Source organism: Typopeltis vanoorti, chromosome 16 (assembly GCF_054136105.1).
Source record: "Typopeltis vanoorti isolate ZY-2024b chromosome 16, IOZ_Tvanoo_1.0, whole genome shotgun sequence".
Classification (NCBI taxonomy): domain Eukaryota; kingdom Metazoa; phylum Arthropoda; class Arachnida; order Uropygi; family Thelyphonidae; genus Typopeltis; species Typopeltis vanoorti.
The window spans coordinates 71,024,174-71,048,194 of NC_143564.1; the positions used below are offsets into that span (position 1 = coordinate 71,024,174).

The 24,021-nt window shown below is 36.3% G+C and overlaps 1 protein-coding gene across 3 annotated transcripts in view; it reads left to right on the top strand.

Moving 5' to 3' along the window:
- LOC150098116 (polyamine deacetylase HDAC10-like) overlaps positions 1 to 24,021 on the top strand; it is a 420,755-nt gene that overhangs the window by 226,698 nt on the left and 170,036 nt on the right. For all 3 annotated transcript variants that reach the window (XM_090406206.1, XM_090406205.1, XM_090406204.1), the window contains 2 exons: positions 2,387 to 2,584; positions 16,131 to 16,197. In XM_090406206.1, the coding sequence (XP_090262332.1) occupies positions 2,387 to 2,584; positions 16,131 to 16,197 (265 nt within the window). The remainder of the gene's footprint in view (positions 1 to 2,386; positions 2,585 to 16,130; positions 16,198 to 24,021) is intronic.

Consider the following 24,021-nt stretch of genomic DNA (forward strand, 5'->3'; position numbering starts at 1 on the left):
AGACCTCATCTTTGAAACTGTAACAAACAATGGCTATCCAAAAATTTTCATGAGATTCTTTTTCTCCAACCCCTCCCAACAACAAACTCAAGGAGCCCATTACATTAGTGACACACTATTTTTTTTAAGAAAGATACATATATATATATATATATACACTTTAAATAAGTATTTAAAAAAATATTCCATTAAAATTAAATAGAGTTTTATTCAATGATTTTCATATGTTTTGTTTGAAAATAACCTATTGTTTGTATTGGGTTTCACATCTGGAACCATTCCCTCTATTTTTTCATATGCACTGCATTCTTTTTTACACGGTTTTCATTTACATGGTTTTTTCTGAAACCAATCTACCATGTAAATGAAGAATTGGATGTATATATAATTTATTGGCCTTTACACATTGATCAGTTCAAAACATTAATGATGTTTATTATTAGGTTTCATGGAATGAATAAACACATATAAATAATTAAACATAAGTTTAATCACTCCTATATATACTCTAATCATATGTCTTCCCAATGGAACCCTTTCTTTCTCAGTTTACAGAAGACCCATCTGCTTGGGTAGATACATACACAAACTTTCCAATCCTCCCTCCTCTCAGCAATATGATGTTATCAAAACCCTTCTAACAGAGCCTCCAATCTTTTCTATCCAGGCTTTTCTTATTGCTGAACTCTCCTTTATTCGTCAGACCTTCTTGTCCAGTGGACACAATGCAAAGAATATCAACAAATTAATTGTTCCTCCTCCCTCTCAGCATGCAGGCTATAGTAATGCTATCATTGTTCCTTATATCCTGAGCACCTCAGAAAAAATAGCCAGAACTCCAAAGAAGTACAATCTCTGCACTGCATTCAAACTTCAGCTGAAGTTTGCTGCCCTCATCTGCTATCCGAAGGATTCACTATCTCCTCTCTCTGTTCCACATGTTTTACAAAGTTCCTTGTTCTTGCAGTTTATCATGTTATGGGTAGACAGGGAGATCTGCTAACATCTGCCTAGAAGAATACAAGAAATGCATCTGCTGCCATAAGTATGGTAAGTCAGGTCTAGCTGACCATGCTTTGGATACCTTGCATAGAATTAAATGGAAAAAACTACTATGCTTCATTGCAACAAATACAAACTTGAAAGACTTGTTTTTAGAATCTTCAGCAGATTTTAAAAAATGAACTAAATCTCAATAAATCTCATGTTATGGGTAGACAGGGAGATCTGCTAACATCTGCCTGGAAGAATACAAGAAATGCATCTGCTGCCATAAGTATGGTAAGTCAGGTCTAGCTGACCATGCTTTGGATACCTTGCATAGAATTAAATGGAAAAAACTACTATGCTTCATTGCAACAAATACAAACTTGAAAGACTTGTTTTTAGAATCTTCAGCAGATTTTAAAAAATGAACTAAATCTCAATAAAATGTTGTGTTAAACTTCCCAAGATTTGAGAAACTTAAATTCTTAGGCCTCCTATTCAACAGCTAAGGCTAGCAAACAGCATCCACAGAGAGAGGGTACCACTCATGGGACTCGAGTCTCTCAGTCTAATTTTTTCACTTATTGTTTTGTGTATTTTTGTGTGTGTTTTTATAATTTTTATGTTGCTTCCATGACAATGTCTCAGTGACTGAGATGAAATATAGGAGCAATTAAACTTGTGTTTAATAATTTATATGTACTGTATTCATTCCATGAAACCTAATAATGATTTTAAACCAGCACATAAGTCTAACCAATATATAAATTTAAATTAGTGTATAGATGTTATGAATTGTCAAGTAATTTTTGATTTACAATTAATTTTCACAGCATGGATGAAAACATTTTTACTTGAAATTGTCTTTTACATTCTTTAGAACTGATGCTGATCACAATAATGCTTTTTAAAGATAAGTTGTTTCAATAATAGCTAACTTTCTAACTTAATTAGTCAGTAAATTTCTGTATATTGCATTATTATACTACATATTATAAGCTGTTGCTTTAAGAATACACTAAACAATTAACAAAAAGGCATAAAATCTGTATGCAGTTAAAAAAAAAAAATTTTTTTATGTAGTACTATCATATCCTGTACACCCCTTGAGGGTACATGGCAGGAATTTGATGATGATGATAATGATGATGAGTTAAAAAAAAAAAAAATAATAATCAAGTATGTCAGTTGATAGCACTTTAGTCTGGAATTGCCATCCTAAATATTTAGATATCCAGCATCCAACACCAGGACATATTAGCATAGTCAGTTACTTTTTTTAGTACAATGATAAGGAGTTAGATCCACATTCTTTCAAGTTATTCTAAATATCTAAATATTTTCTAAAATTATAAAGAGTTATGTATATTTAATATATGTATTTTGTGATTTTTTTTAGGCATCATCCTGTTATTCTGTATGAAGGAAAAGAGCTATGTAAGAAGCCAATAAGATATAAAACACGACAATTTTATCCTGTACTTGATCCTAACAGAAAAACCTATCTAGAACAAAAAATTCAAGAACTGATTAAGAAAACTAATTTGAATCTTAATACATTCTGCACAGCTGTAGTTATTGAAAATGAATTGATAAGGTATCATAATTTTATCATGTTATATTTGTGTTTATAAATAAGCTTTGTGCTGCTTTTTTGTCTGTTCATCCCAGCATATATGTTATTATTTAAATTTATTTCCAGTGAAACAATTTAGTGTATTTTTAACTGTATATTATTTACTTAATTTCCTATTGTGAGAAATTATTTAACTTATTTAATTTATTAATGTATTTAATATCCTAACAGAAAATGCACATAGTCACCTTTTTTGTAGTGATCTTTTGCCACAAAGTAGGTTCTGACAAACCCAGCAAATATTGCTGCCATAAACTTGTACCTTCTCTAATTAGAGGATATGCTGAATAGACTTCTAGGCAACAGATGACTTTAACTGCCTGTTGAAACATTGTCATCGTGTTTAGTGGAAGCCTGAAGTGGCTGTTGTGTGATTTGGTTACCAGAATACTAAATAATCCTCACCATTCTCTAATACACCCTAGTCCTTTTCTTACCCAGTTCTTCTTCCAAATGCACTGTAGATGGTAATTTAGACTACAACTTCATCCCAGTTTACTGTTTTACAGAACATTCTTCACCAAGCCACTCTCAGCTCTTTTTTTTTTTGTTTTGTTTTGTTTTTAATATGGTAGTACCAAGTAATGGAATGGCCTCTGTAATTTATCTCTACTCTTCCTTTCCATGGTCTGCTTACTGTTTCCAGCAGATGTTTGCATTTCTCAATGCGAGAATTTCATCCCATTCTACTCCAAACCCCTGACCACTATCCAACTCTTAATTCTCTAATAAGTGAATCCCAGACAAAAATTCAGCATATCACAAGTGACTTTAAAACAAAAACTCTACCTTCATACTCAGCCTCACAACAGTTGCAAAGAAACCATTGACAAATCCAAATCCACCTTTGAAAGGGCCAAATGCAGAAAACCTGCTTCCTAATTAAGTGGTAGCCCAGCCTTCTAGTTCCTAGAGTGGCAGATACCTTCTGCTCTTCCTCCCTTATATAGTAATCTTTCCATACTAATTTCCTGTCATTCATCTCCTTGGATAATCTAGGCAAATTATCTCCTACAAGAACATGCCATGCCTTCTCTGGGCATTATGATATCTTCAATAATGCTCAGAATTTGTGGTTTGTTATTAATGCCTGAGAACATCCATATTCTAGTTGATAATAATGATCCCCTTTAGGTGGAAAGATCTGGATTTAAATCCCATCTAAGATATGAAGATCCTTTATAAGATCTTATGAAGTGAGTTAGCTGGTCTCATACAAAAGTGGAAGGGATTTTAAATTCTGGAAACTCAGATTTTTCATCCTACAAAACTAGCAACCCAGCCAGAAGGGCATCAGTCTAAAAGCTGGCACAACTATGATGCACATTAAATTAACTATCCTATCAGAACATTAATTAGGTTTCCATGAAGCCATATTATTTAGCTGTGCTTCTGTATGGAAGCAAGTTTATATTCAGTTCTCTTCAAAATAGAGAGATAAAAGTCCATAATCAAATTATTATTGCATGGCCCTCATCTTAGTTCTTTCAAAAATATGAAAAAAATACCACCTAGAGCCCTACTAACCCATTATTGACCAAAAATATGGATTCCACTACTAGTAATCTGCAGTAAATCTCCTGACCATCATCAACCACCTTTGGGCACAAGCTATGGAAAGATTTAGAGAAACTTATCTGGTTTCTCTTGACATTTTCATGGCATTTGATTATCTGGCACAAAGGTCAGCTTCCACACTTCCATCTTAAGGTCTTCCTTCTACTCTTTGTAATTGGGTTGCCAGTGAAAGTGTGCCCTGCGACAGCCCATGGCACTGTACCACCTGTATCCTTCCTACTATACATTAATCACCTCTTAATAATGCAAATCCTATCCATAATTTTGTTGATTGCATCCATTCATTTGACAAAACCTTTACTATTTTCCAGTGTCACAAAGACAACCTTGTAAATTTTAATGCTACCAAAATATAGCCCTGTCTTATTTCTGACAAATATCTCTCTTCACTTCCACTTAGTCTCCAGGCCAGGTCAGATTTTGCTTCTTTGATTGACTTATACATCTTTATACCTCTAGTCTTTCTGGCAGAAATACATTGCATCTATTGCTTCTTTAGTCTCCATAAATCTTCATGTCCTTTTCTGTTCAAGACACTACTTCTTATTTATACAACTTCTATTATTATATATATCTAATCCACCCAGTCATAAAATATTCTCACATTTAGGGTGGTCTCCCAAAAACATCTCTTAAAATGCTTGTTGCCATCCAGGGTGGTGCGGAGAGTAGTCTAGTTAATAAATCACTTCTTCATAGTCCCTCTCTTTCTCTCCTATACATTTTCTACAGGTGTTTTTATAGGCATTGTTCCTCGAAGCTGGTGACCTTCATTCCTGCACTTTTCTTTAAGTCTGTAAGAACAAGAGCAGTGGCTGGTCAACATTCATTTAGTGTCCAGCTTCAGACTCAGCAAGCTAACTTCTTGTCTTCCTCTTTCATTCTGTCTACCTCCTTTGGTGTGCTGTCAATTGTGCAACCTTTCATGTGTGAGGTAGATATTAAAAAAATTCTGAGAAAACCCTGCTCTATATGCCAAACTTGGCAAATTTTCAAGCCACACCAGTCAACAAGTAAACAGAGTGCCATTCTTACACTGGGCATTCATTACCACATAAATTCAGTTACAAACGCATATCCCCCAATTCATTTGGGATGGCTCATAAAACTTAATCACAGTCCATTATTTGAAGAGCATAGATGCTATCTACTCAGTCTACTCTCAGTCTAGCTGGCTGAGTAGATACCATCTAGAATTCAAGAAAGATTCATATAGGCTTTTCTCTAAGGGAGAGTTAGTGAAACTCATATAACTGAAGCAAGATACTTCTTCCTGCCAAACTAATCCTATAAGAGGACATGTACAATTACCAGAAATACACTCATCTCTAGGCTTTAGCTGCCTCAACATAACCTACAAGAGCTTTGTTACATGTACATCCATCTCATTTTAATCAGTTAAGTCAAGATAGTAGAATAATGATAATCGGTGAATAGTCCATTTTTTCCCGCCGTTTTTGAGTGCTAAATTGTTTCTCTGAATACGAGTGTACTTCAGTGTTTTTTTTTTTTTTTTTTTTTGGAAGTTAGTTGCTGTCGCGATATAATATATTTTGGTTACTGTCGGAATCGAATGCATACTGGTGGAAGACAAAACGAAGCTAAGTTTTCATTACTGTATTTAGTTATATTTCATTTTATTTAGTGTACTTAAATGTTTTGTTTTGCTTGTAATTGTTTGTACTTTTTTCTTATTTATTTAACGGAATTTATTAATTGAATAATTAACGATTATGCTACTTGGCAGTAAAGAATGATGGCGGATTCAGCTGCAGTCGCAAGTGGCGTATCACCAAGTCCTCTGCCATTTAAGAACTCTATTATAAGCAATATCATAAGGGACTTTGTGGCATGTGCGGCATGTATGCATTTTGGGAATTGGATATGTGGCTTGTGAAAGAGAGCATATGTGTGCAAAATGCAGGCAGTGGGAGGAAATAAGTGCATTCGAAATATCAATATCCGACCTTGTTGCTCCAGGAACAGGGAATGAATGTAGGAAGACAAGTAGTGTGATAGGAGAGAATGAAAAAAATATATATGTGAATGAGAAAATAATAGTTGATAGTGTGGAAGGCATGAGTGACTGTGAAAGTTTAGAAGATGGTTTTGTTTGGGAGAGTGAATTTAGATTAAGAGTGACTGACCTGCAGAGGGAGATAGATAAGCTGAAAGAGGAGGTGGAATGTCTTGTGAATGAGAGCAGAAGTATGAAAGATAAGATTAGGAGAATGGAAGAGATAAATGCAAGCCAAATCAGAGTAGGGGAGAGAGAGAGAATTTTTGGAGTGTTAGAAGAGGAGAGAAAGGAAACAATAGAAGACAGAGAATGAGTGAGAGGTATGGGGGGTGCTAGAAGAGGAGAGAATGGAAACAGTAGGAGAGATGGAATGAGAGAGAGGTATGGGAATGCTAGAAGATGAGAGGATGGAAACAGTAGGAGAGATGGAATGAGAGAGGGATATGGAAGTGCTAGAAGTGGAGAAAATGGAAACAGTAGGAGAGAGGGAATGAGAGATATGTATATGAGTGCTAGAAGAGGAGAGAATGGAAACAGTAGGAGAGAGAGGTATGGGAGTGCTCGAAGAGAAGAAAATGGAAACAGTAGGAGAGAGGGAATGAGAGAGACCTATGGGAATGCAAGAAGAGGAGAGGAGAAAATGGAAACAGTAGGAGAGAGGGAATAGTAAGAAGTATAATGTATGGGGACTCAATGATCCGTGGTATTCAAGATAGGATGCGTGAGGAGTGTTTGCCAGGAGGAACAATAGAAAGGGTGGCTATGGCAATTAAGAGAGGTGAAAGGGTGGATGAGATCATTGTGATGGTAGGAACAAATGACTTGAGTGGTAATGTAAGTCGGGCAGCGAGAGATATGAGATTTTTGCTTGAGGCTATACGGAAGAAGACAAAGAGAGGAAAAATAATGTGCTTGTTGCCTAGGTATGATAATGACGAGCTGAGCAGAAGAGTGGTGATATTGAATGGCTTAATAGCGAGAACGTGTGACAAGAGAGGACTGGTATATGTGGATGCTTGGAGTGCGTTTGAGAAAAGAGAGGAATTGTATGCGAGAGGCTACTTACATTTGAATGAGGAAGGATGTAGGCATCTGGAGAGATTGCTGTTCTGAACGAGTCAGTGTGTCCCAGGGAGGATGATAGCAGGGGTGGCCTCTTGTGGGAATGGATACTTGGGAGAAGGGAGACGACATCAGGTAACACTGAGCCCAGTGGAGTCTAGAGGGGATAATGCTGGGTATAGAAACAATGGCATTTATATGCTTTATACTAATGCCAGGAGTATCCGGAATAAGGAAGAGGAATTGGTGGCACAGATAGCATCAGCCTGGCCAAAAGATATTGGGATCACTGAGACGTGGTTGACAGAAGGGATATAATAACAGGAATAGAAGTCACTGGGTGCAACATTTTTCGTCAGGATAGGAGGGGAAAGCATGGTGGTGGGGCTGCTTATGATAAGTGACGACCTGTGTTCTCTAAGACTGGAGGCTTTGGAAGGAAGTGAGACAAATGATTTTGAGAGCATATGGTGTGAGGTAGAGGTAGGCAAGACAGGATATTTAGTGGGGTGTTGCTACACACCCAGGAGCACAGAGGATGGGGACCAGGAGATATTTAGACAGTTAAGTTTGGCAAGTGCAAGAAGAATGATTGTTATGGGAGATTTTAACTACAGTAGTATAAATTGGAGAGAGGAAGATGCATGTAGCAATAGGGGGAATGGAGTTTTTTGAATTCTTGAGGGACAAATGTCTTAGGCAACATGTAATAAGGGAACAAGAGGTTCAAGAGGTTTGGATTTGGTTATAGCATCAGAAGAGTTGATAATAACTGAGATGACATCTGTCCCACCAGTTGGAGAGAGTGACCATATGGTTTTGACTTGGAAAATAAATAGACATGCAGGAGTATCAAAGAGACAGGAACTAATGTGGAATTATAAAGCAGGTGATTATAATAGTCTTAGACGTCAACTTCGGGAAGTTTCATGGAGGGAGGAATTGGAAGGCCGGGATATCATTAGTGCATGGGAAATTGTAAAAGAAATATTTATTAGCAGCAATGGTAAGCTGCATTCCACGAGTGAAGAAGAGGACACAATTTGGAGTAAAGTGGATGACAAACAATATTAAACAGGAACTGCATGCGAAAAAGAGGCTATGGAAGAGATATAAGGAGACAGGTGAAGAGAAGACGCATGAAGAATATAAGACACAGGCCAGAAGAGTGACTAGTGTGGTAAGGAAAGCGAAACTGGAATATGAGAGGAGATTGGCCCTAAAATCCAAAGAAAATCCTAGGGAATTTTTTAGCTATGTGGCCAGTAGGAGGAGAAATGACTGAGGAAGAATGATATTGTGGGATAAAAAATGGGAATAGAGGGAGGGACTGATGCAGAGAACATAGTGGAATTGTTCAACGACCACTTTATTGGAGTATTTCATCCTAGAGGAGTCAGTTTTAATGCTAGAGGGATATGGCTGGTTCGAAGTTTAGAGGTACAGGAGGAGAATGTGTTTCAGATACTGAGTACTCTGGATGTCAGTAAAGCTTTGGGACAGGATGGTATTTCACCTCGAGTTTTGAGAGAATGTACTAGGCAACTGACAGTGCCTTTAACCTGGCTTTTCAATGAAAGTCTGGCTGCAGGAGAGGTGCCCAGGGAATGGAAGGAAGGCAAGATAGTGCCATTGCATAAAGGTGGTAACAGACTGGCCTATAATTAGACACTTTAAGTTGTTAAGATCTTGGAGAAAGTAGCGAGAGACCGTATACAGCATTGGGCAGATGAGGGTAATGTTACCTGTGAGGGTCAACATGGATTTCTGAAAGGGTGCTCTTGTTTTAGCAATATGCTAGCCTTTTATAATAAAGTTACAAGAACATTAGATGAGGGAAAGGCATATACTGCAATTTTCTTAGACTTAGTGAAGGCATTTGACAGGGTGCCACATGATAAGCTGATATTTAAGTTGCAGCACATGGGTCTGGATGTCTGATAGGTATCAGAGAGTTGTGTATGGCGGAGCAGTTTCAAGGAGGCAGAAGGTTACAAGTGGGATCCCACAGGGCTCAGTACTAGGACCTATATTGTTTAACCTTTATATCAATGACATTGCCAGTGGATTGCAAGGAGATATCCAGTTGTTTGCGGATGATGCGAAGCTGGGAAGGATTATTAGTAATAGTGCAGATGTGGTAGCCCTGCAAGAGGGTTTGAATAAGCCAAATAGATGGGCAAATGAATGGGGTGTCAGTTTAATGCAGCAAAATGTAAGGTCTTGAGGTTTGGGAAACATCGATCTGATGCTGCATACTCTATGGGAGGAGTTATACTAGAGGAAGTAGGGGAGACAAGAGATCTGGGGTTGATGATTGATAGAAACCTGAAATTTAGGGGACATATTGCAACGGTGGTGAAGGTAACACAGAGGATTGCTGCAATTATGAGAAAGACACTGACCTGCAGAGATAAAAAGGTAATCATTCCATTGTATAAGTATCTGATCAGACCACACTTGGACTATTGTTCTCAGATTTGCTCCCCAGGATTTGAAGGGGGTAAATTAACTGTGGAAAGGGTACAAAGGCGGATAACAAAGATGGTTTCAGGACTGTACAATGATAGTTATGAGGATCGGCTGAGGGAATGTGGACTGCAGAGTTTGGTGGATAGAAGGAGAGGTGATATGATTGAAACTTTTAAACTGTTGAGAGGTGGTTACAGGGTTGACACTGGGAAGTTCTTTCGCTTGGTTGAACAGCGGGAAGGAGTGATGACAAGAGGCCATCCCTGGAAGTTACAAAAGGAAACTGTGAGCAAGAGGGTGAGGAGTGGTTTCTCTCCGTGAAGGTGGTTGAACCGTGGAATGCATTACCTGATGGAGTGGTGAGGGCGAGAACGGTCAATGAATTTAAGGAGTGGTATGATAGACTTTGCGTTTCTTAGTGGGGGACCTCCCCTCAATGAGTCTTGACAGACTTTATGTTCTTAGGAAGGACCTCCCACCATGAGTCTTTTGACTCCATGGAGGCCTGAGTAATAATAATAATAATAATCAGCTAATAAAAATTCATCATGTGTTATACACAACATTTGAGTCTGTGATTTTTGTACAATGGAAGTTAAGACAAGCCCTGACTATAAATGTATCATGTTGTGCTATAATTTAAAGAAATTGCAATTTCTGAATTGCAGGTAGGATGTATGATAAGCTAAATATGGCATTCACACTGAACTTGTTCCTCCCAGATAAAAACTTTACACTGCACTTGTCATTCATATTTGATGCTGCAGTATCTTAATCTTTTTTTTCAATAAATACTTTCATTTAAAACACCAGTATTCTTTTTCCTCATTGTTACATAGCAATCATAGCAATGCAAAATTATGGGGACATTTCTGTTGGAGTAATGACTTTAACAAAAAACAAAATAAACTAGCATTATTTCATGGGAACTCTCTCTCTTATATATATATATTATCGTTCATATTTACTCAGTAGATAATGTTATAAAAAATTAGTTTGAATGACTATATACCGAGAATGAAAAAGAAAAGGTTTAATGTTAAGATACTACTAGTTTCGTTGAATAAATCAACTTCTTCAGCAAAAAATTATATAAAATAACAGAGACATGATAAAATTACATCAACAGATCTAGTATAAAACACAATAGTACATTTTAAAACAGGAATGCGTGCTGGATATATTATTGTTCATATTTACTCGGTAGATATTGTTATAAAAAATTAGTTTGATTGACTATATACCGAGAATGAAAAAGAAAGGGTTTAATGTTAAGATACTACTAGTTTCGTTGAATAAATCAACTTCTTCAGGTATCACAGGCAAAAAATTATATAAAAAAAACAGAGACATGATAAAACTACATCAATAGATCTAGTATAAAAGACAATAGTACATTTTAAAACGGGAATGCGTGTTGGAGGAGTTCCAATTGAAGTTGGCTACGTGCATGTGCTGTCACAAGTGCGCCAATATTGGACAGTGGCAATGTGTGCTTCAGAAAGATTGTAACTAAAGCTGTTGTTAATATGGGATGAATCAAGCGATATTTCTCTAGATTCGATAATCTTTTTTTCGAGTTCATCATAACACACGTGGATATTAGAAGTTTGCGGCCAGTCTACGAGGTGTTGGCAGCCTTCATCTGAGTTGATAGAGAAGAGAACGTGGCTAGAGAGAGCACTGGCCCTGCTCCTATTGTAGGAGATGTCTCTTTGGTGTTCTTCCATACATAAAAGGATGTCTGGCTGTAATATGGTTTTTGTCACATTCACCCAAAATCTTGTAGACTCCTGGATACTGATTAGGAAGATGTTTCACTTTGGGTCTACTTAGTATGGGGAGAAGTTTTGGAAACATAGTGAAGCAAGTTCTAATGTTGAATTTCTTTAGAATTTTTGCCAGTTTTGGGGAGAGAGCTGATGTATGGCAACAATATTAAAGCTCTTGCGGGAGAAGAATCTTCAATAGCAGTTGAGCGATGGAAAGAAAAAAATTTATCCATCTTTTTAAGAGAGAAACCATTGTTGACAAAAGTCCTTTTTTAGTAAATGGAATTCATTTTCAATTTCTGTTTCATCTGTTAGTAAAGATCTGGCTCGATTTTCCAGGGTTGAAATAATACCAAATTTTTGCAGAGGGTAGTGATGGGAAAAAGCATGAAGGTGTCTGTCTGTGTATGTGGGTTTTCTAATAATGGAGATTGTGATATTTTCAGCGCATTTCATAAGTTTTAAGTCCAGAAAGGGGAGACAGTCACTGGATTCCAGGTTCGTATGTAAAATTGATTTTCTCATGAAACTTGTTGAGGTTTTCTAGACCAATACTGGACAATACTGTCCAGTATTGTCCAGTATTGGTCTGTATTGGTCCAGAACTGATGTATGGCAACTGATGTTGCCATACATCAGTTCTCTCTCCCCAAAACTGGCAAAAATTCTTAAGAAATTCAACATTAGAACTTGCTTCACCATGTTTCCAAAACTTTGCTCCATACTAAGTAGTCCTAAAGTAAAACATCTTCCTATTCAGTATCCAGGAGTCTACAAGATTTTGTGTGAATGTGGCAAACCATATTATGGCCAGATAGCTAAATCTATTCTTTTACGTATGGAAGAACACCAAAGAGACATTTCCTATAATCGGACCAGGCCCAACGCTCTCTCTACCCACATTCTCTTCTCTATCAACTCGGATGAAGGCTGCCAACACCTCGTAGACTGGCCGCAAACTTCTAATATCCATGTGTGTTATGATGAACTCAAAAGAAAGATTATCGAATCTAGAGAAATATCGCTCAATTCATCCCATATTAACAACAGCCTTAGCTACAATCTTTCTGATGCACACATTGCCACTGTCCACTATTGGTGCACTCATGACAGCTCACGCACATAGTCAACTTCAATTGGAACTCCAGCACGCATTCCTGTTTTAAAATGTACTATTGTGTTTTATACTAGATCTGTTGATGTAATTTTATCATGTCTCTGTTATTTTATATAATTTTTTGCCTGTGATACCTGAAGAAGTTGATTTATTCAACGAAACTAGTAGTATCTTAACATTAAACCTTTTCTTTTTCATTCTCGGTATATGTCATTCAAACTAATTTTTTATATATGTATTAATAATAATAAGATTCAGCATATTTCAAATGCTTCTTCTGATTATTATTATTGCACAGGTACCTCCATAGAGTTCGAAAACTTATCATGGGAGACCCAAACTATACACATGATATCTATCATACCTGTCCTTGAATCCATAACAGACAGAGCTGTCACAACTGACTCTGGCAACCCATTCCATTCATTCACCACTCTTCACGCAAAAAGCCTAGTCCTGACATCCTTGCTAACCACACTCTTCCAGGAATGACCTCTTGTCCTGCTCCCCCTTCTCCTCACTCTAGCCAAGCACTGAAATATTTCTTTTATACATCCTATAAAATCCTTTAAGTCACTTAAATTTTTATATCATATCTTTTTTTTTTTGCCTATCAAACAACTTTTGCAATCAACCCTCAGTCTATCCTCATAGGGAGCATTCCATAGACCACTCACCATCTTGGTCACTCATCTCTGGATTCTCTCCACCACTTCCTCATCCCCAAGAATTATGGGAATAATTATTAATTAATTTATTATTATTATTATTATTATTATGTGATTCCTCCAAGGAGTTGCAGGTTTCCACAAAGGAAGTGTAAAAACTACACTAGCTCTTCCTTTATGGGAGCGCTAGTGCTGTTCCAAAAATTCAAAAGGAAAATGCTTGATTCATAAGTAGCAATTGATTCCTTCAACAACTGGCAGTAAGACTAATTGTTGATGGAATCAAGTTTTTTGACTTATATAAACTAGCTATTAATGTCTAATAGAACCTTATCATTCATAATAAAACAATAACCTCAGACTTCTCATATTTACAGTTAATAATATACATCTTGAAGAACAAGTCATAACAGCAACCTTGACATAGTCAACTTATTTACTGGAGGAGACTGTGAATGCTACATGATTAATTAAAAAAAATTCTTCATCCTACTAAAACATTGTGGTAACTGGTAATTAGTTTACGGAATTAACAACACATATAAAGTATATTAATTAAAGGTAACTTTAATGAATAACTTCTATATTTCGGCAACGTCATGCTGCCATCTTCAGGAACATAAAGATATGGTATGTGCATGCAGGCACTCACAAAGCAAATGAGGAAGAAAGCAAGAAACTAATATTGTTCCTAAAGTCCTAATGGTGCCCTCTGGTGGACTTATTTGGTAGTCTTGGCAGTTGGGCTGAAGTTCTCATAATGTAAGTCTCCCAAATTTGGGGTAGTTTCATGCACCCAAATTTGTTGAGGTTAGGAACGTTTTTTAGAGCTGCTGAAGATTCTTTGAATAATCTTTCGTATTTAAACTTGCTGCAATGTATTATTTTTGTTTTCTTCCAACGAATTTTATGGTGGGTATCTAAGGCATGGTCTGCCAGCCCAGAGCGGCTGTACTGGTGAAACCGGATGTAGTCTTTGTGTTCTGAAATCCTGATATTTGTTGTTCTGCCTGTTTGGCCAAAGTAGGACAATTTGCAGCTGCAAGGGACCTGGTATACACCAAGTAGGTCTAGGGGAAGTGGTTGGTCTTTGGTAGAGCGGATAAGAGATGCCAACTTTTTATATGGTCTGTAACAAGAAGTAAGGTCATATTTTTTGAGGATATTGGTTATTTTCTCAGAGGTGCCCTGGATGTAGGGGATGGTGATAGACTTGGTGTAATCTTTATTGTGGAGGGGGGGGTTGTGGTTTACTGGCTTTAGTATTTTTTGGATTTTTTTGGTGTTATAGCCATTGGCTAAGAAAGTGTTGAGGATGTAGTTTAGTTCCGTAGTTAGGGCCTTGTCATCTGAGCAGATTAATTTTGCCCTGTTATATAGTGTTTTTATAACCCCATATTGTTGTGGGGGGGGGATTGCTGGTGAATGTATCTGCCAGTATGGGTGGGTTTTCTGTAAACAGAGAAAACCAAAGATCCATCAAGCTGGCAGGTTATTAAAGTGTCTAGGAAGGGGAAAGTGTTGTTTTCCTCTTTTTCTAAGGTGAACTGGACTCTGGGGTGTTGGTTGTTTAAGTGTGTTAGGAAGGAGTGGACAAATAGCGAACACATCATCCATGTAACGAAGCCAAATAGTGGTTTTTTGTGGCGCGGAGTTTAAGGCTTTCTCTTCAAAGGTCTCCATAAAGAAATTGGCCAAGGGTGGGAAAAGTGGTGAACCCATGGCTGTCCCCTCTATCTGTTTGTAGAACTTTCCTTGCCAAACGAAATAGCCTGAGTTCATTGTGAACTGAAATAGGGCTGAGATATCGGGAGGAAACTTGGCTTGGATGAGCTCTAGGGTTTCTTTGAGTGAATAGGGAGGAGATGTCAAAACTGACCATTATGTCAGTGTGTTGGAGTGAGAGGTTTTCTCATTGTGTAAACATTGTGTAACCTTTAGATACTTTAAACATGACAAAAAAAGAAAACAGAAAAGCTATACTAAGTGGAGATCTAAATAGCATGATATCTTGAGAGGTGGGGAATTAAATTGTTAGACTGAAAGGATTAAAGGTGATAGACTATTTCAAGCAACAACGAGATTACGCTTGGCATTACGACAAATAAGAAAAATATTAAATATATTGAATATAGAGACTTCGAACTAAATAAATTTAAAAAATATAAAAATAACATATTTTTACAATGGCACAGTTAACATATTTTTACAAAGGTGAACAAAAAGGAAAAAAAAATAAAAAAAAATATAAAACAAGGTGATAGTCTCACATTGGGTGATGAAGTTCATCTGATACATAAAAATATTCAGAACAAATATACGTCCAAGAGGTCAGATTTCAACTTACAATCTGTTGGTCGGAATGTAGATGTGCTATCCATTTTGCCAGTCAGGCTGACATTCTGAAATATGCCTATTCCTGTTTTCTTTTATTTATTATTATTATTATTATTATTTTTACAAAATAACTGAAATTTCATATGGTACCATTCTTCTACTCATATAATGTATCTATTAATAAAACGTGCCATACATATATATTTGTGACATAAGTTGGACTCATAACATATAATGTTCGAAAGTAATGGCACACATCTTACAGCTCAGTTAGGGAAGCCTTATCTGTTTCTTTCTTAATAATGCATGCACTATTACTGTGCTATATAAAACCTTAGTTTCCACAGAAATATGATAGAATCATAATGGAATCCATCTCACTCAAACAGATAAAAATTACTTGTTATGAGATGTAAAATTGTTGTTTCAGTTAAATAACTAATACATTCTAATTAATCTAATTAATTTTTCCCATTCTCAGGACTGCACTGGAAGAGGAAAACACTCTTAAAAAAATTCTCTACACAAGCAAAGAATGGACTATATTGGTATTATGAATTTGCCTCTTAATATGAGAGCAGAATTTTATTCATTTACGTAGCAATAATAAATTGAATATCAAACATTTATCTAAATTAAGTTGAATGTGTGATAGATTAAATATTATAGTTTTTTGGAGTTATCTGGGTTTCATCATTCCTCAATTTTTGAGCACATCAAATTGATAGGTCATAAAATTTTATGAAATAAATTTTGTAATTAGGGAGATTAAAAAAATTGTTTCATAAAAAAATTATGTGACAAGATGAAGCAGGTATCACACAGAATGTGCAGGATTTTTTTTTTTTTTTGAAGTTTACAAAACAGTATTTGTCATTTTTTTATGTATGCCATCTACTGACCTTTTAAGTTCCAAAAGTGAAATACATACTAAAATTACTTTTATTATTATTATTATTATTATTAGACCTGCATGAAGTCAAAAAAGACTTGTCATCAGAGGTTCCACTGTTGCACACATAACATATCACATCATACCTTAAATGCATTCACCATATCCACACTAATCACATGTGTAGGCAGTGCATTCCAATCACTTGCCACTCTTTATGCAAAAAACCTACTTTCACTTCCCAGCTTACATGCCCCTTGTACAGATTCTGGGAATGTCTTCTTGTTCTTCCTCTGTCTTTCCCCATTCTATGAAGCATTGCATCCTTATTAATGATAATAACTCCTTACTAACCTATATGTCTCAGTTGTAACTGTTTCCTAACCACCATCCTATCTATAGATTCCTTTTGTAAATTGCATTTCCTCAGCTGCCTTAATACTTAACACTCCAGAGACAAAAAGACCTTAGTCAATAATCTCTGGACTCATTCTAGTATCTCACCATCCTTTCAAAAACGAGCAAAAACGATCAAATCAGTGAACAGGAATCCACGTGCAACCTGATTAAAGCATCATCATCATCATCATCATTATTATTTTGGTAACCTCTATGGAATTGATAGACTCACTATGGGGAGAGAGGCTGCTCAACCAACAACCTGTCTGTCATAACGAGCTTTGAGGTTATTTATGCTACCTACATTCACAATGCACTCTGGAAATGCATTCCACTCACTAACAACTCTTCATATAAAAAATCTACTCCCCATACCCTTCTTCACCACATCTTTAATCGGCTTTCAGGAATGGCATCTTAACACCCACTCTTTTTATAATCCCTTCTGTATTAATCTGATAGACTCCCTTAACTAACTTGAAGGTCTGTATCATATCTCCTCTTTTCCTCCTATCCACCAACCTCTGTAATCCACATTCCCTCAAACAGTCTTCATAACCAACACTTCAGACTCCTGATATCACTTTGGTCATTCGTCTTTGGACCGTCTCCAGTGTTTCCACATCACAATGAACACTAGGTGACCAAATCTGAGCACAATAGTCCATGTGATCTGACTAATGCATTATATAAAAGCATCACAACTTCCTGATATCACTTTGGACCAGTGGCGCACCCAGAGGGGGGACAAGGCCCTTCCCAAAGAAAGAGAAAAAAAAAACACTAGAAAATTTTCCAAAAATCTTTTCCTAATTAAAATTCATTTTTATATTTATGTTGTGTCATGTCTTCTATTTCTATACTACTTATGAATTAGCGATCATTGCAGATGCTCAGAGTCAAAGGTTGTATGCGATGCGTAGTGTGTATTCTCAAATCATCTACTCAACTCCCCCCCCCCAGATTAAATCCTGAGTGCGCTACTGCTTTGGACCCTTTCCACATCACAATGAACACTAAGTAATCAAATCTGAGCACAATAGTCCATATGTGATCTGACCATTTCACATATTAAAGGTAAATTTCATAACATTACATTTATAAATATTTATGCTTCAATTGAGAATGCTGATGAAAATGTTATTGAACAATTTTATGATGATGTATAAAAAAAAGCATGTGAAGGCATATCAAAAAATGATGCTATGATTGTATTAGGAGATTTTAACAGAATTAGGGAAGGAAGATGTATTTAAAGAGGTGTTTGGAAGATATAGTCTACATGAAGAAACTAGTGATAATGGTAATTGAATTACTCAGTTTGCAACACTAATAAATTAAGAGTAATGAGCACAAATTTTTTTACATAAAAGATACATTTAGGAACATGGATTATTTCAGCTACTAATGAGTGTAATTAGATAGATCATGCTTTGATTTCTAAAAGATGGGCATCATCAATCACTGATGTAAGAGCATTTAGAAGTGCAAACCATGACTCTGACCACATGTTTTTTTGTGCAAAATTGAGACAAAGAATATCAATAATAAATAGAGGGAAAGCAGAAAGAATTGAGAAATGGAATACTGAAGCTTTCACAAATAAAGAGAATATTAAATTATTATTATTATTATTCAGGCCTCCATCCTTCCTGAAAAAGAAGAAGTCATGAAGAGATGGAAAGTGTATTTTGAAGAATTGTTATCAGAAGAAGAAATTAATGATAATGAAGATGAAGATAGGAATTTGAGTGAATTTAGAATAAATGAAGAAAAAATAAAAGAATCAACTTATGAAGAAGTAGTTAAAATGATAAAACAGATAAAAAAACTTTCAAGCACTGGGTATAGATGGATTAACAGGGCTTATCAAGATGCTGAAAAACTAGTATGGGGAAAAATCTGGCAATTAATAATTGAAATATGGAATGAAAAAAAGTAGCCAAGGGTTAAAATACAAGGTGAATTAACAGAAGCATTTGAAATAAGTTCTGGAGTAAGATGGGTAGATGAGCTGTCTGCAAGTTTGCTTAATTTGACACTTGAATATATAATTAGAAGACTCAATATAAGAGGCTATAATAATAAATCTGTACAGATTTTTGCATATGCAGATGATATTGCAATAATTAGTCATACCAAAAAGATTTAGAAAGTACATTCAAAGAATTAAATTTAAATGCAAGTTGGTTTACAAATTAATGAGCAAAAAACTAAATATATGCAATGTGGAAGAAACGGAAATAGAATAGCCTCTAAATGTAGTATAGGTGGCTAAAATTTTGAATCAATAAATAATTTTAAATATCTAGGATCCTATAACAATAACAATTAACATAGCAGAAGAAATAAATAATACAATAATAGTTGGAAATAAATTCTATCACATGCATAAAGGATTATTAGGTAGTAAAGCTGTAGATAAGAATTCTAAACCAAAAATTTATAAATTGATTATTAGACCAGTAATAACATATCAGTGTGAATCATGGCCTTTACCCCAAAAAGAAGAGAATAGATTAAGGATTTTTGAAAGGAAAATAACGAGAAAAATTTATGGACCAATTGAAGAGAAGAATGACAATTGGAGAATAAGAACAAATAATGAAATTAATGATTTAATAAATGGAGAAGATATTGTTAGATTTATTAAGGCACAAAGAATAGCATAGATAGGCTATTTAGAAAGTGGAAGAAAGTAGAGGAGTTAAAAAAATATATATGCAAATATATATATACATGTGAATGGAAACTAATTGGACAAAGAAGAAGAGGAAGACCTGAAATAAGACATGGTTAGATGAGGTAGAGAAAGACCTTGGAATTCATAAAGTTAAGAATTGGAAAAGTACTGCATTGAACAGAGTAAAATGGAAAAATATTGTGAAGCAAGCCAAAACATATAAAGAGTTGTAGAGCTAAAAGAAGAAGAAGATCTGACATATAGCTATATAGAGCCACCACAACTTCCTTATCCCTACATGTCAATGCACTTTTATCATAGCAGCAATACAATGTGCAGTCTTTGCAATAGTGCAAAGTGGAACCATAACATCTTTACTTATTATTATTATTATTACTCCAAGACACCATGGAGTCAAAGACTCATTTAGGAGATCCTTTTGTCATACACATAGCTCATCATATCATGCCTTAAACAAACTCAAATTCTCTGTATATACACCACACTCTCAGGTGAGGCATTCTAATCATTCACAACTCTGCATGCAAAAAAACCTGCTTCTCACTCCCCTGTTCACACCCTCCTTATACAGCTTCCAGGGATGACCCCCTGAATCTCCCACTGTTTTTCTGTAGAACCCCTCCAACATTGATCCTATAACAACCCCTTACTAACTTATAGGTCTCTATCATATCTCCACTCTTCCTCCCATAAACTAGCCTCTGTAAATTGCATCTTCTCAATTTTTCCTTATATTCAACATTCCAAAGGTCAGAAACTACCTTAGTCAGTCGTTTCTGGACCCTTTCCATCATCTTTTCATCCCTTTGAATACCAGGTGACTAAATCTATGCACAGTAGTCCATGTGTGGCCTAATCAAAGCCTTATACAATAGAACAAGAATCTCCCTACTTCTACAAGTCAGTGTCCCCCACATCATTCACAGAATTCTTTGTTGTCCTCACAGTTTTATCAATGTGTCCTCTAAATTTCAGATCCTTATCCACTATCACCCCAAGATCTGTTATTTCCTCCACCTCCAACAATATATCCCCACCAAGCATAAATTCTACATCCCATCTTTGTTTTCCAAATTTTAAAACCTTACATTTTGCGACATTGAACTCTCATCCCCATTCCTATGCCCATTCACTCAATTTATTCAAGTCTTCTTCTCTAATCTTCATAGTTCATCCCAACTTTACATCATCTGAAAACAACTGAATATCTCCATCCAAATCTTTGCTAATATCATTAATATACAAGTTAAACAGTAATGGCCCTAAAACAGACCCCTGAGATACACCACTAGTGACTTTCTTCTTATGGGATGTTGCTCCCCATACACAACTTGCTGATACCTATCAGACAGCCAGTCTCTGATCCAATGCACTAATCTAATATTCAACCCCATGTGCTCTATTTTGACTATCAATTTATCATGTGGTAATCTATCAAAAGCCTTTGCAAAATCTAAGTATATTACTTTGTATCCCTCTCCTCTGTCCAAGGAAGCCATAACCTTATTATAATAAGTAAGTAGATTACTAAAACATGACCTCCATTTAGCAAATCCATGCTATGTTGATGATAATACCATTGTCATCAACCCAATTTTGAATCCTAGTTCTTCCCAGCTTCTCCAACAACTTAACCACAACACCTGACACACAGATAGGCCTATAATGTGGTGCTTGAGTTCTATCACCTCCCTTATAAAACAGCACACTCTTGCCCTTCTTCCACTCCTTTGGAACTTGACCCAGTGCAAGACTCCTATTAAAAAAAAATATATGTCAAGGCAGATTTCAACTCCCTGGCACATTCCTTCAGAATACGTAGTGATATATTATTAAGTCCCACAGCCTTATTAGCATCTAGTTTGCTCAATTCCCCATACACCTTTTACTCCGTTACGGTCAGTCTTTCCTCCCCATCATCAACTGCTCCCAATCTCTCCATGAAGTCACATTCACAAGAATGAAAGACCTTACTCCCTAGGATTCTTTTTGGCTTCATTAGCTAACCAAGTTAGCTAACTTCATTAGCTAACTTGGTTGGTAAGGGTAGCAAAAGTGATGTATGAGCCAACCAATTACTTTTGCTACCCTTACCAACCAAGTCACCCACCTTGTCTGATCTTTGTAATCCTCATGGAATTGGTTATTACCACTTCTTTTATGCTGCCTCCATAATGCCCTTTTTCTCTGTATCACCTGCTTAATCTCTTCATTCATCCATTTCACACCTACTTTATTTAACCTTCTGACCCTTGGAATACATTTAGACATTGCTTCTACTAGATAGTTATTGAATATCCCCCTTGGGGGGGGATATTCAAGATAACTTTTCTTATATATAATCAAGATAGTGATATCTTTTCCAGCTTACTCCTCCTTCCATGTTACACCTGCAGCTGTCTTCTGAGCTCTTCATAATCACCAGCCTTGTAGTTATACATATACCCTTTTCCTCACAGAGTCCTCACACTGCTGGCAACCACCCAGGTAATCACTTCATGGTCGCTCTCACCAACTGGAGGGTGATTTGACACATCATTTATAATTACATCCTCTGATGAGATGATTAAATCCAAAACCCTTATCTGCCCTCTGTTACATACTGTTGGAGATAGTTGTCTATCAAAAACTCAAGAAACTCATTTTCTTTACTTCAAGTTGCTATCTCATCATCCCAGTCTATATTGCCATAATTAAAATCGCCCATAATAATCACTCTTTTCTTTTTTGCTTGGCTAATTTGATTATGCATTTGTCACTACCATCCACATTACCAAGTCTATAACAATATCCAACCAAGTATTTCATTCTATTCACCTCCATCTCACCATACTGCCTCAAAAGTGGTGCTCTATTTCCCTCTTGCATCTCTACTTTATATGGACATAACTCTTTCTCTATCATCAATAGCACTCCCCCTCCCTTTTTACCTTTTCTATTCTCACGAAACACATCATATCCTTCCATCTCTATTCCTGTTGGGATGTCATTCTCATCCAACTATGTCTCACTTATTCCAACAAGTTTTGGGTGAACAGACTCAATTAATGCAACCATTTCGTTTGCCTTGTTTCTTACACTTATAGCATTTGTATACAAACATAGCTACTCATTCCTGGATCTATAGCTAGTTCTACTGATACCACTCATTCGATGTGATTTCTCCATGCTCAACTCAAACCATTTTCTTTTCTCCTTATTCATTTTAGAACCCTCTTCAAATCCAAATGTTTTCTCTTGATCCCAGGTCATTCCCTTCCTTTCCTGTGTACACATGCATTCACATCCTCTTGCAGCATCCAACTTTTTTCATGCTCTGTTCCCCTGTCCGCCCTGAGCCTCCCTGTTTCCCTGTCCATCGTGCACACCCGTTCTCTCATTCTCTATACTCTTGCCACTCACTTCTTCATTCATAACCATTTCTTTTATCTCTCCTGTCTTACTCTCCTGCTCTTCCACATCGCTTCCCACTTGATCCGATTCATTCTCTGCACTCACCTCTACCTTCCAGCAGCAGTCTCTCCAAGCGACTCACACCAAACCACTTAAATGCAGTCCATCACTCTTATACAGTTCACTTCATCCTTTAAACTCATTCCACACATTAACAAACTGCACTCATTTCTCCTCACACATTTCTGCTAACATATCATTCATAATCCTTACTTTCCACCTCATCTCACCACTCTCATACCTAGGCAACATGCTTACTACCTTTCCTATCACAAACTTCTCTTTTATCCATCTAAGCAACCTCCTGATATCCAATCTGACATGTTCTTTGTTCACAATCAAGTCATTTGTACCTATTACAATTACCAACTCTTTTGTTTGCTTACTTCTCATATCTGATGCCTCAATCACGCTATTCATTCTACCTCCAGTAAAACATACTTTGTGCATCCTCTCATCCAGCACACCTTTAATAATTGAATAATCATACAATGCCAAAAAAGGCTTAGAAAAATTTCCTCTAGTTGCCATCTAGATTTGAAACCAAATCCTCCTTCATATGGTCAAATGCTCCGTGGTATGCAAACGTCACATCCACTGAGCTACACAGGCTCTCAAAATAATTTTACCAGCCAGGGATCAAACCTCAGACCTTCTGCATGTAAGGCAGATGTGATAACCAGTACACCACAAACACATTTTTACTTCTACACATCAGTGTTCTCTGCATCATTGCCATAATCTGTCTGTGCTATCCTCATAATTTTAGTAATGTCTCCAAGAATATTAGGTCCATATCCACCGTTGCCTTCACCTCCTCTAATATATTCCAACCAATTGTGTATAGTCTACATCCCATCTGTGTTTTCCAAATTTTAAAACCTTACACTTTGCAAAATTGAACTGATAATTTCACTCTCATCC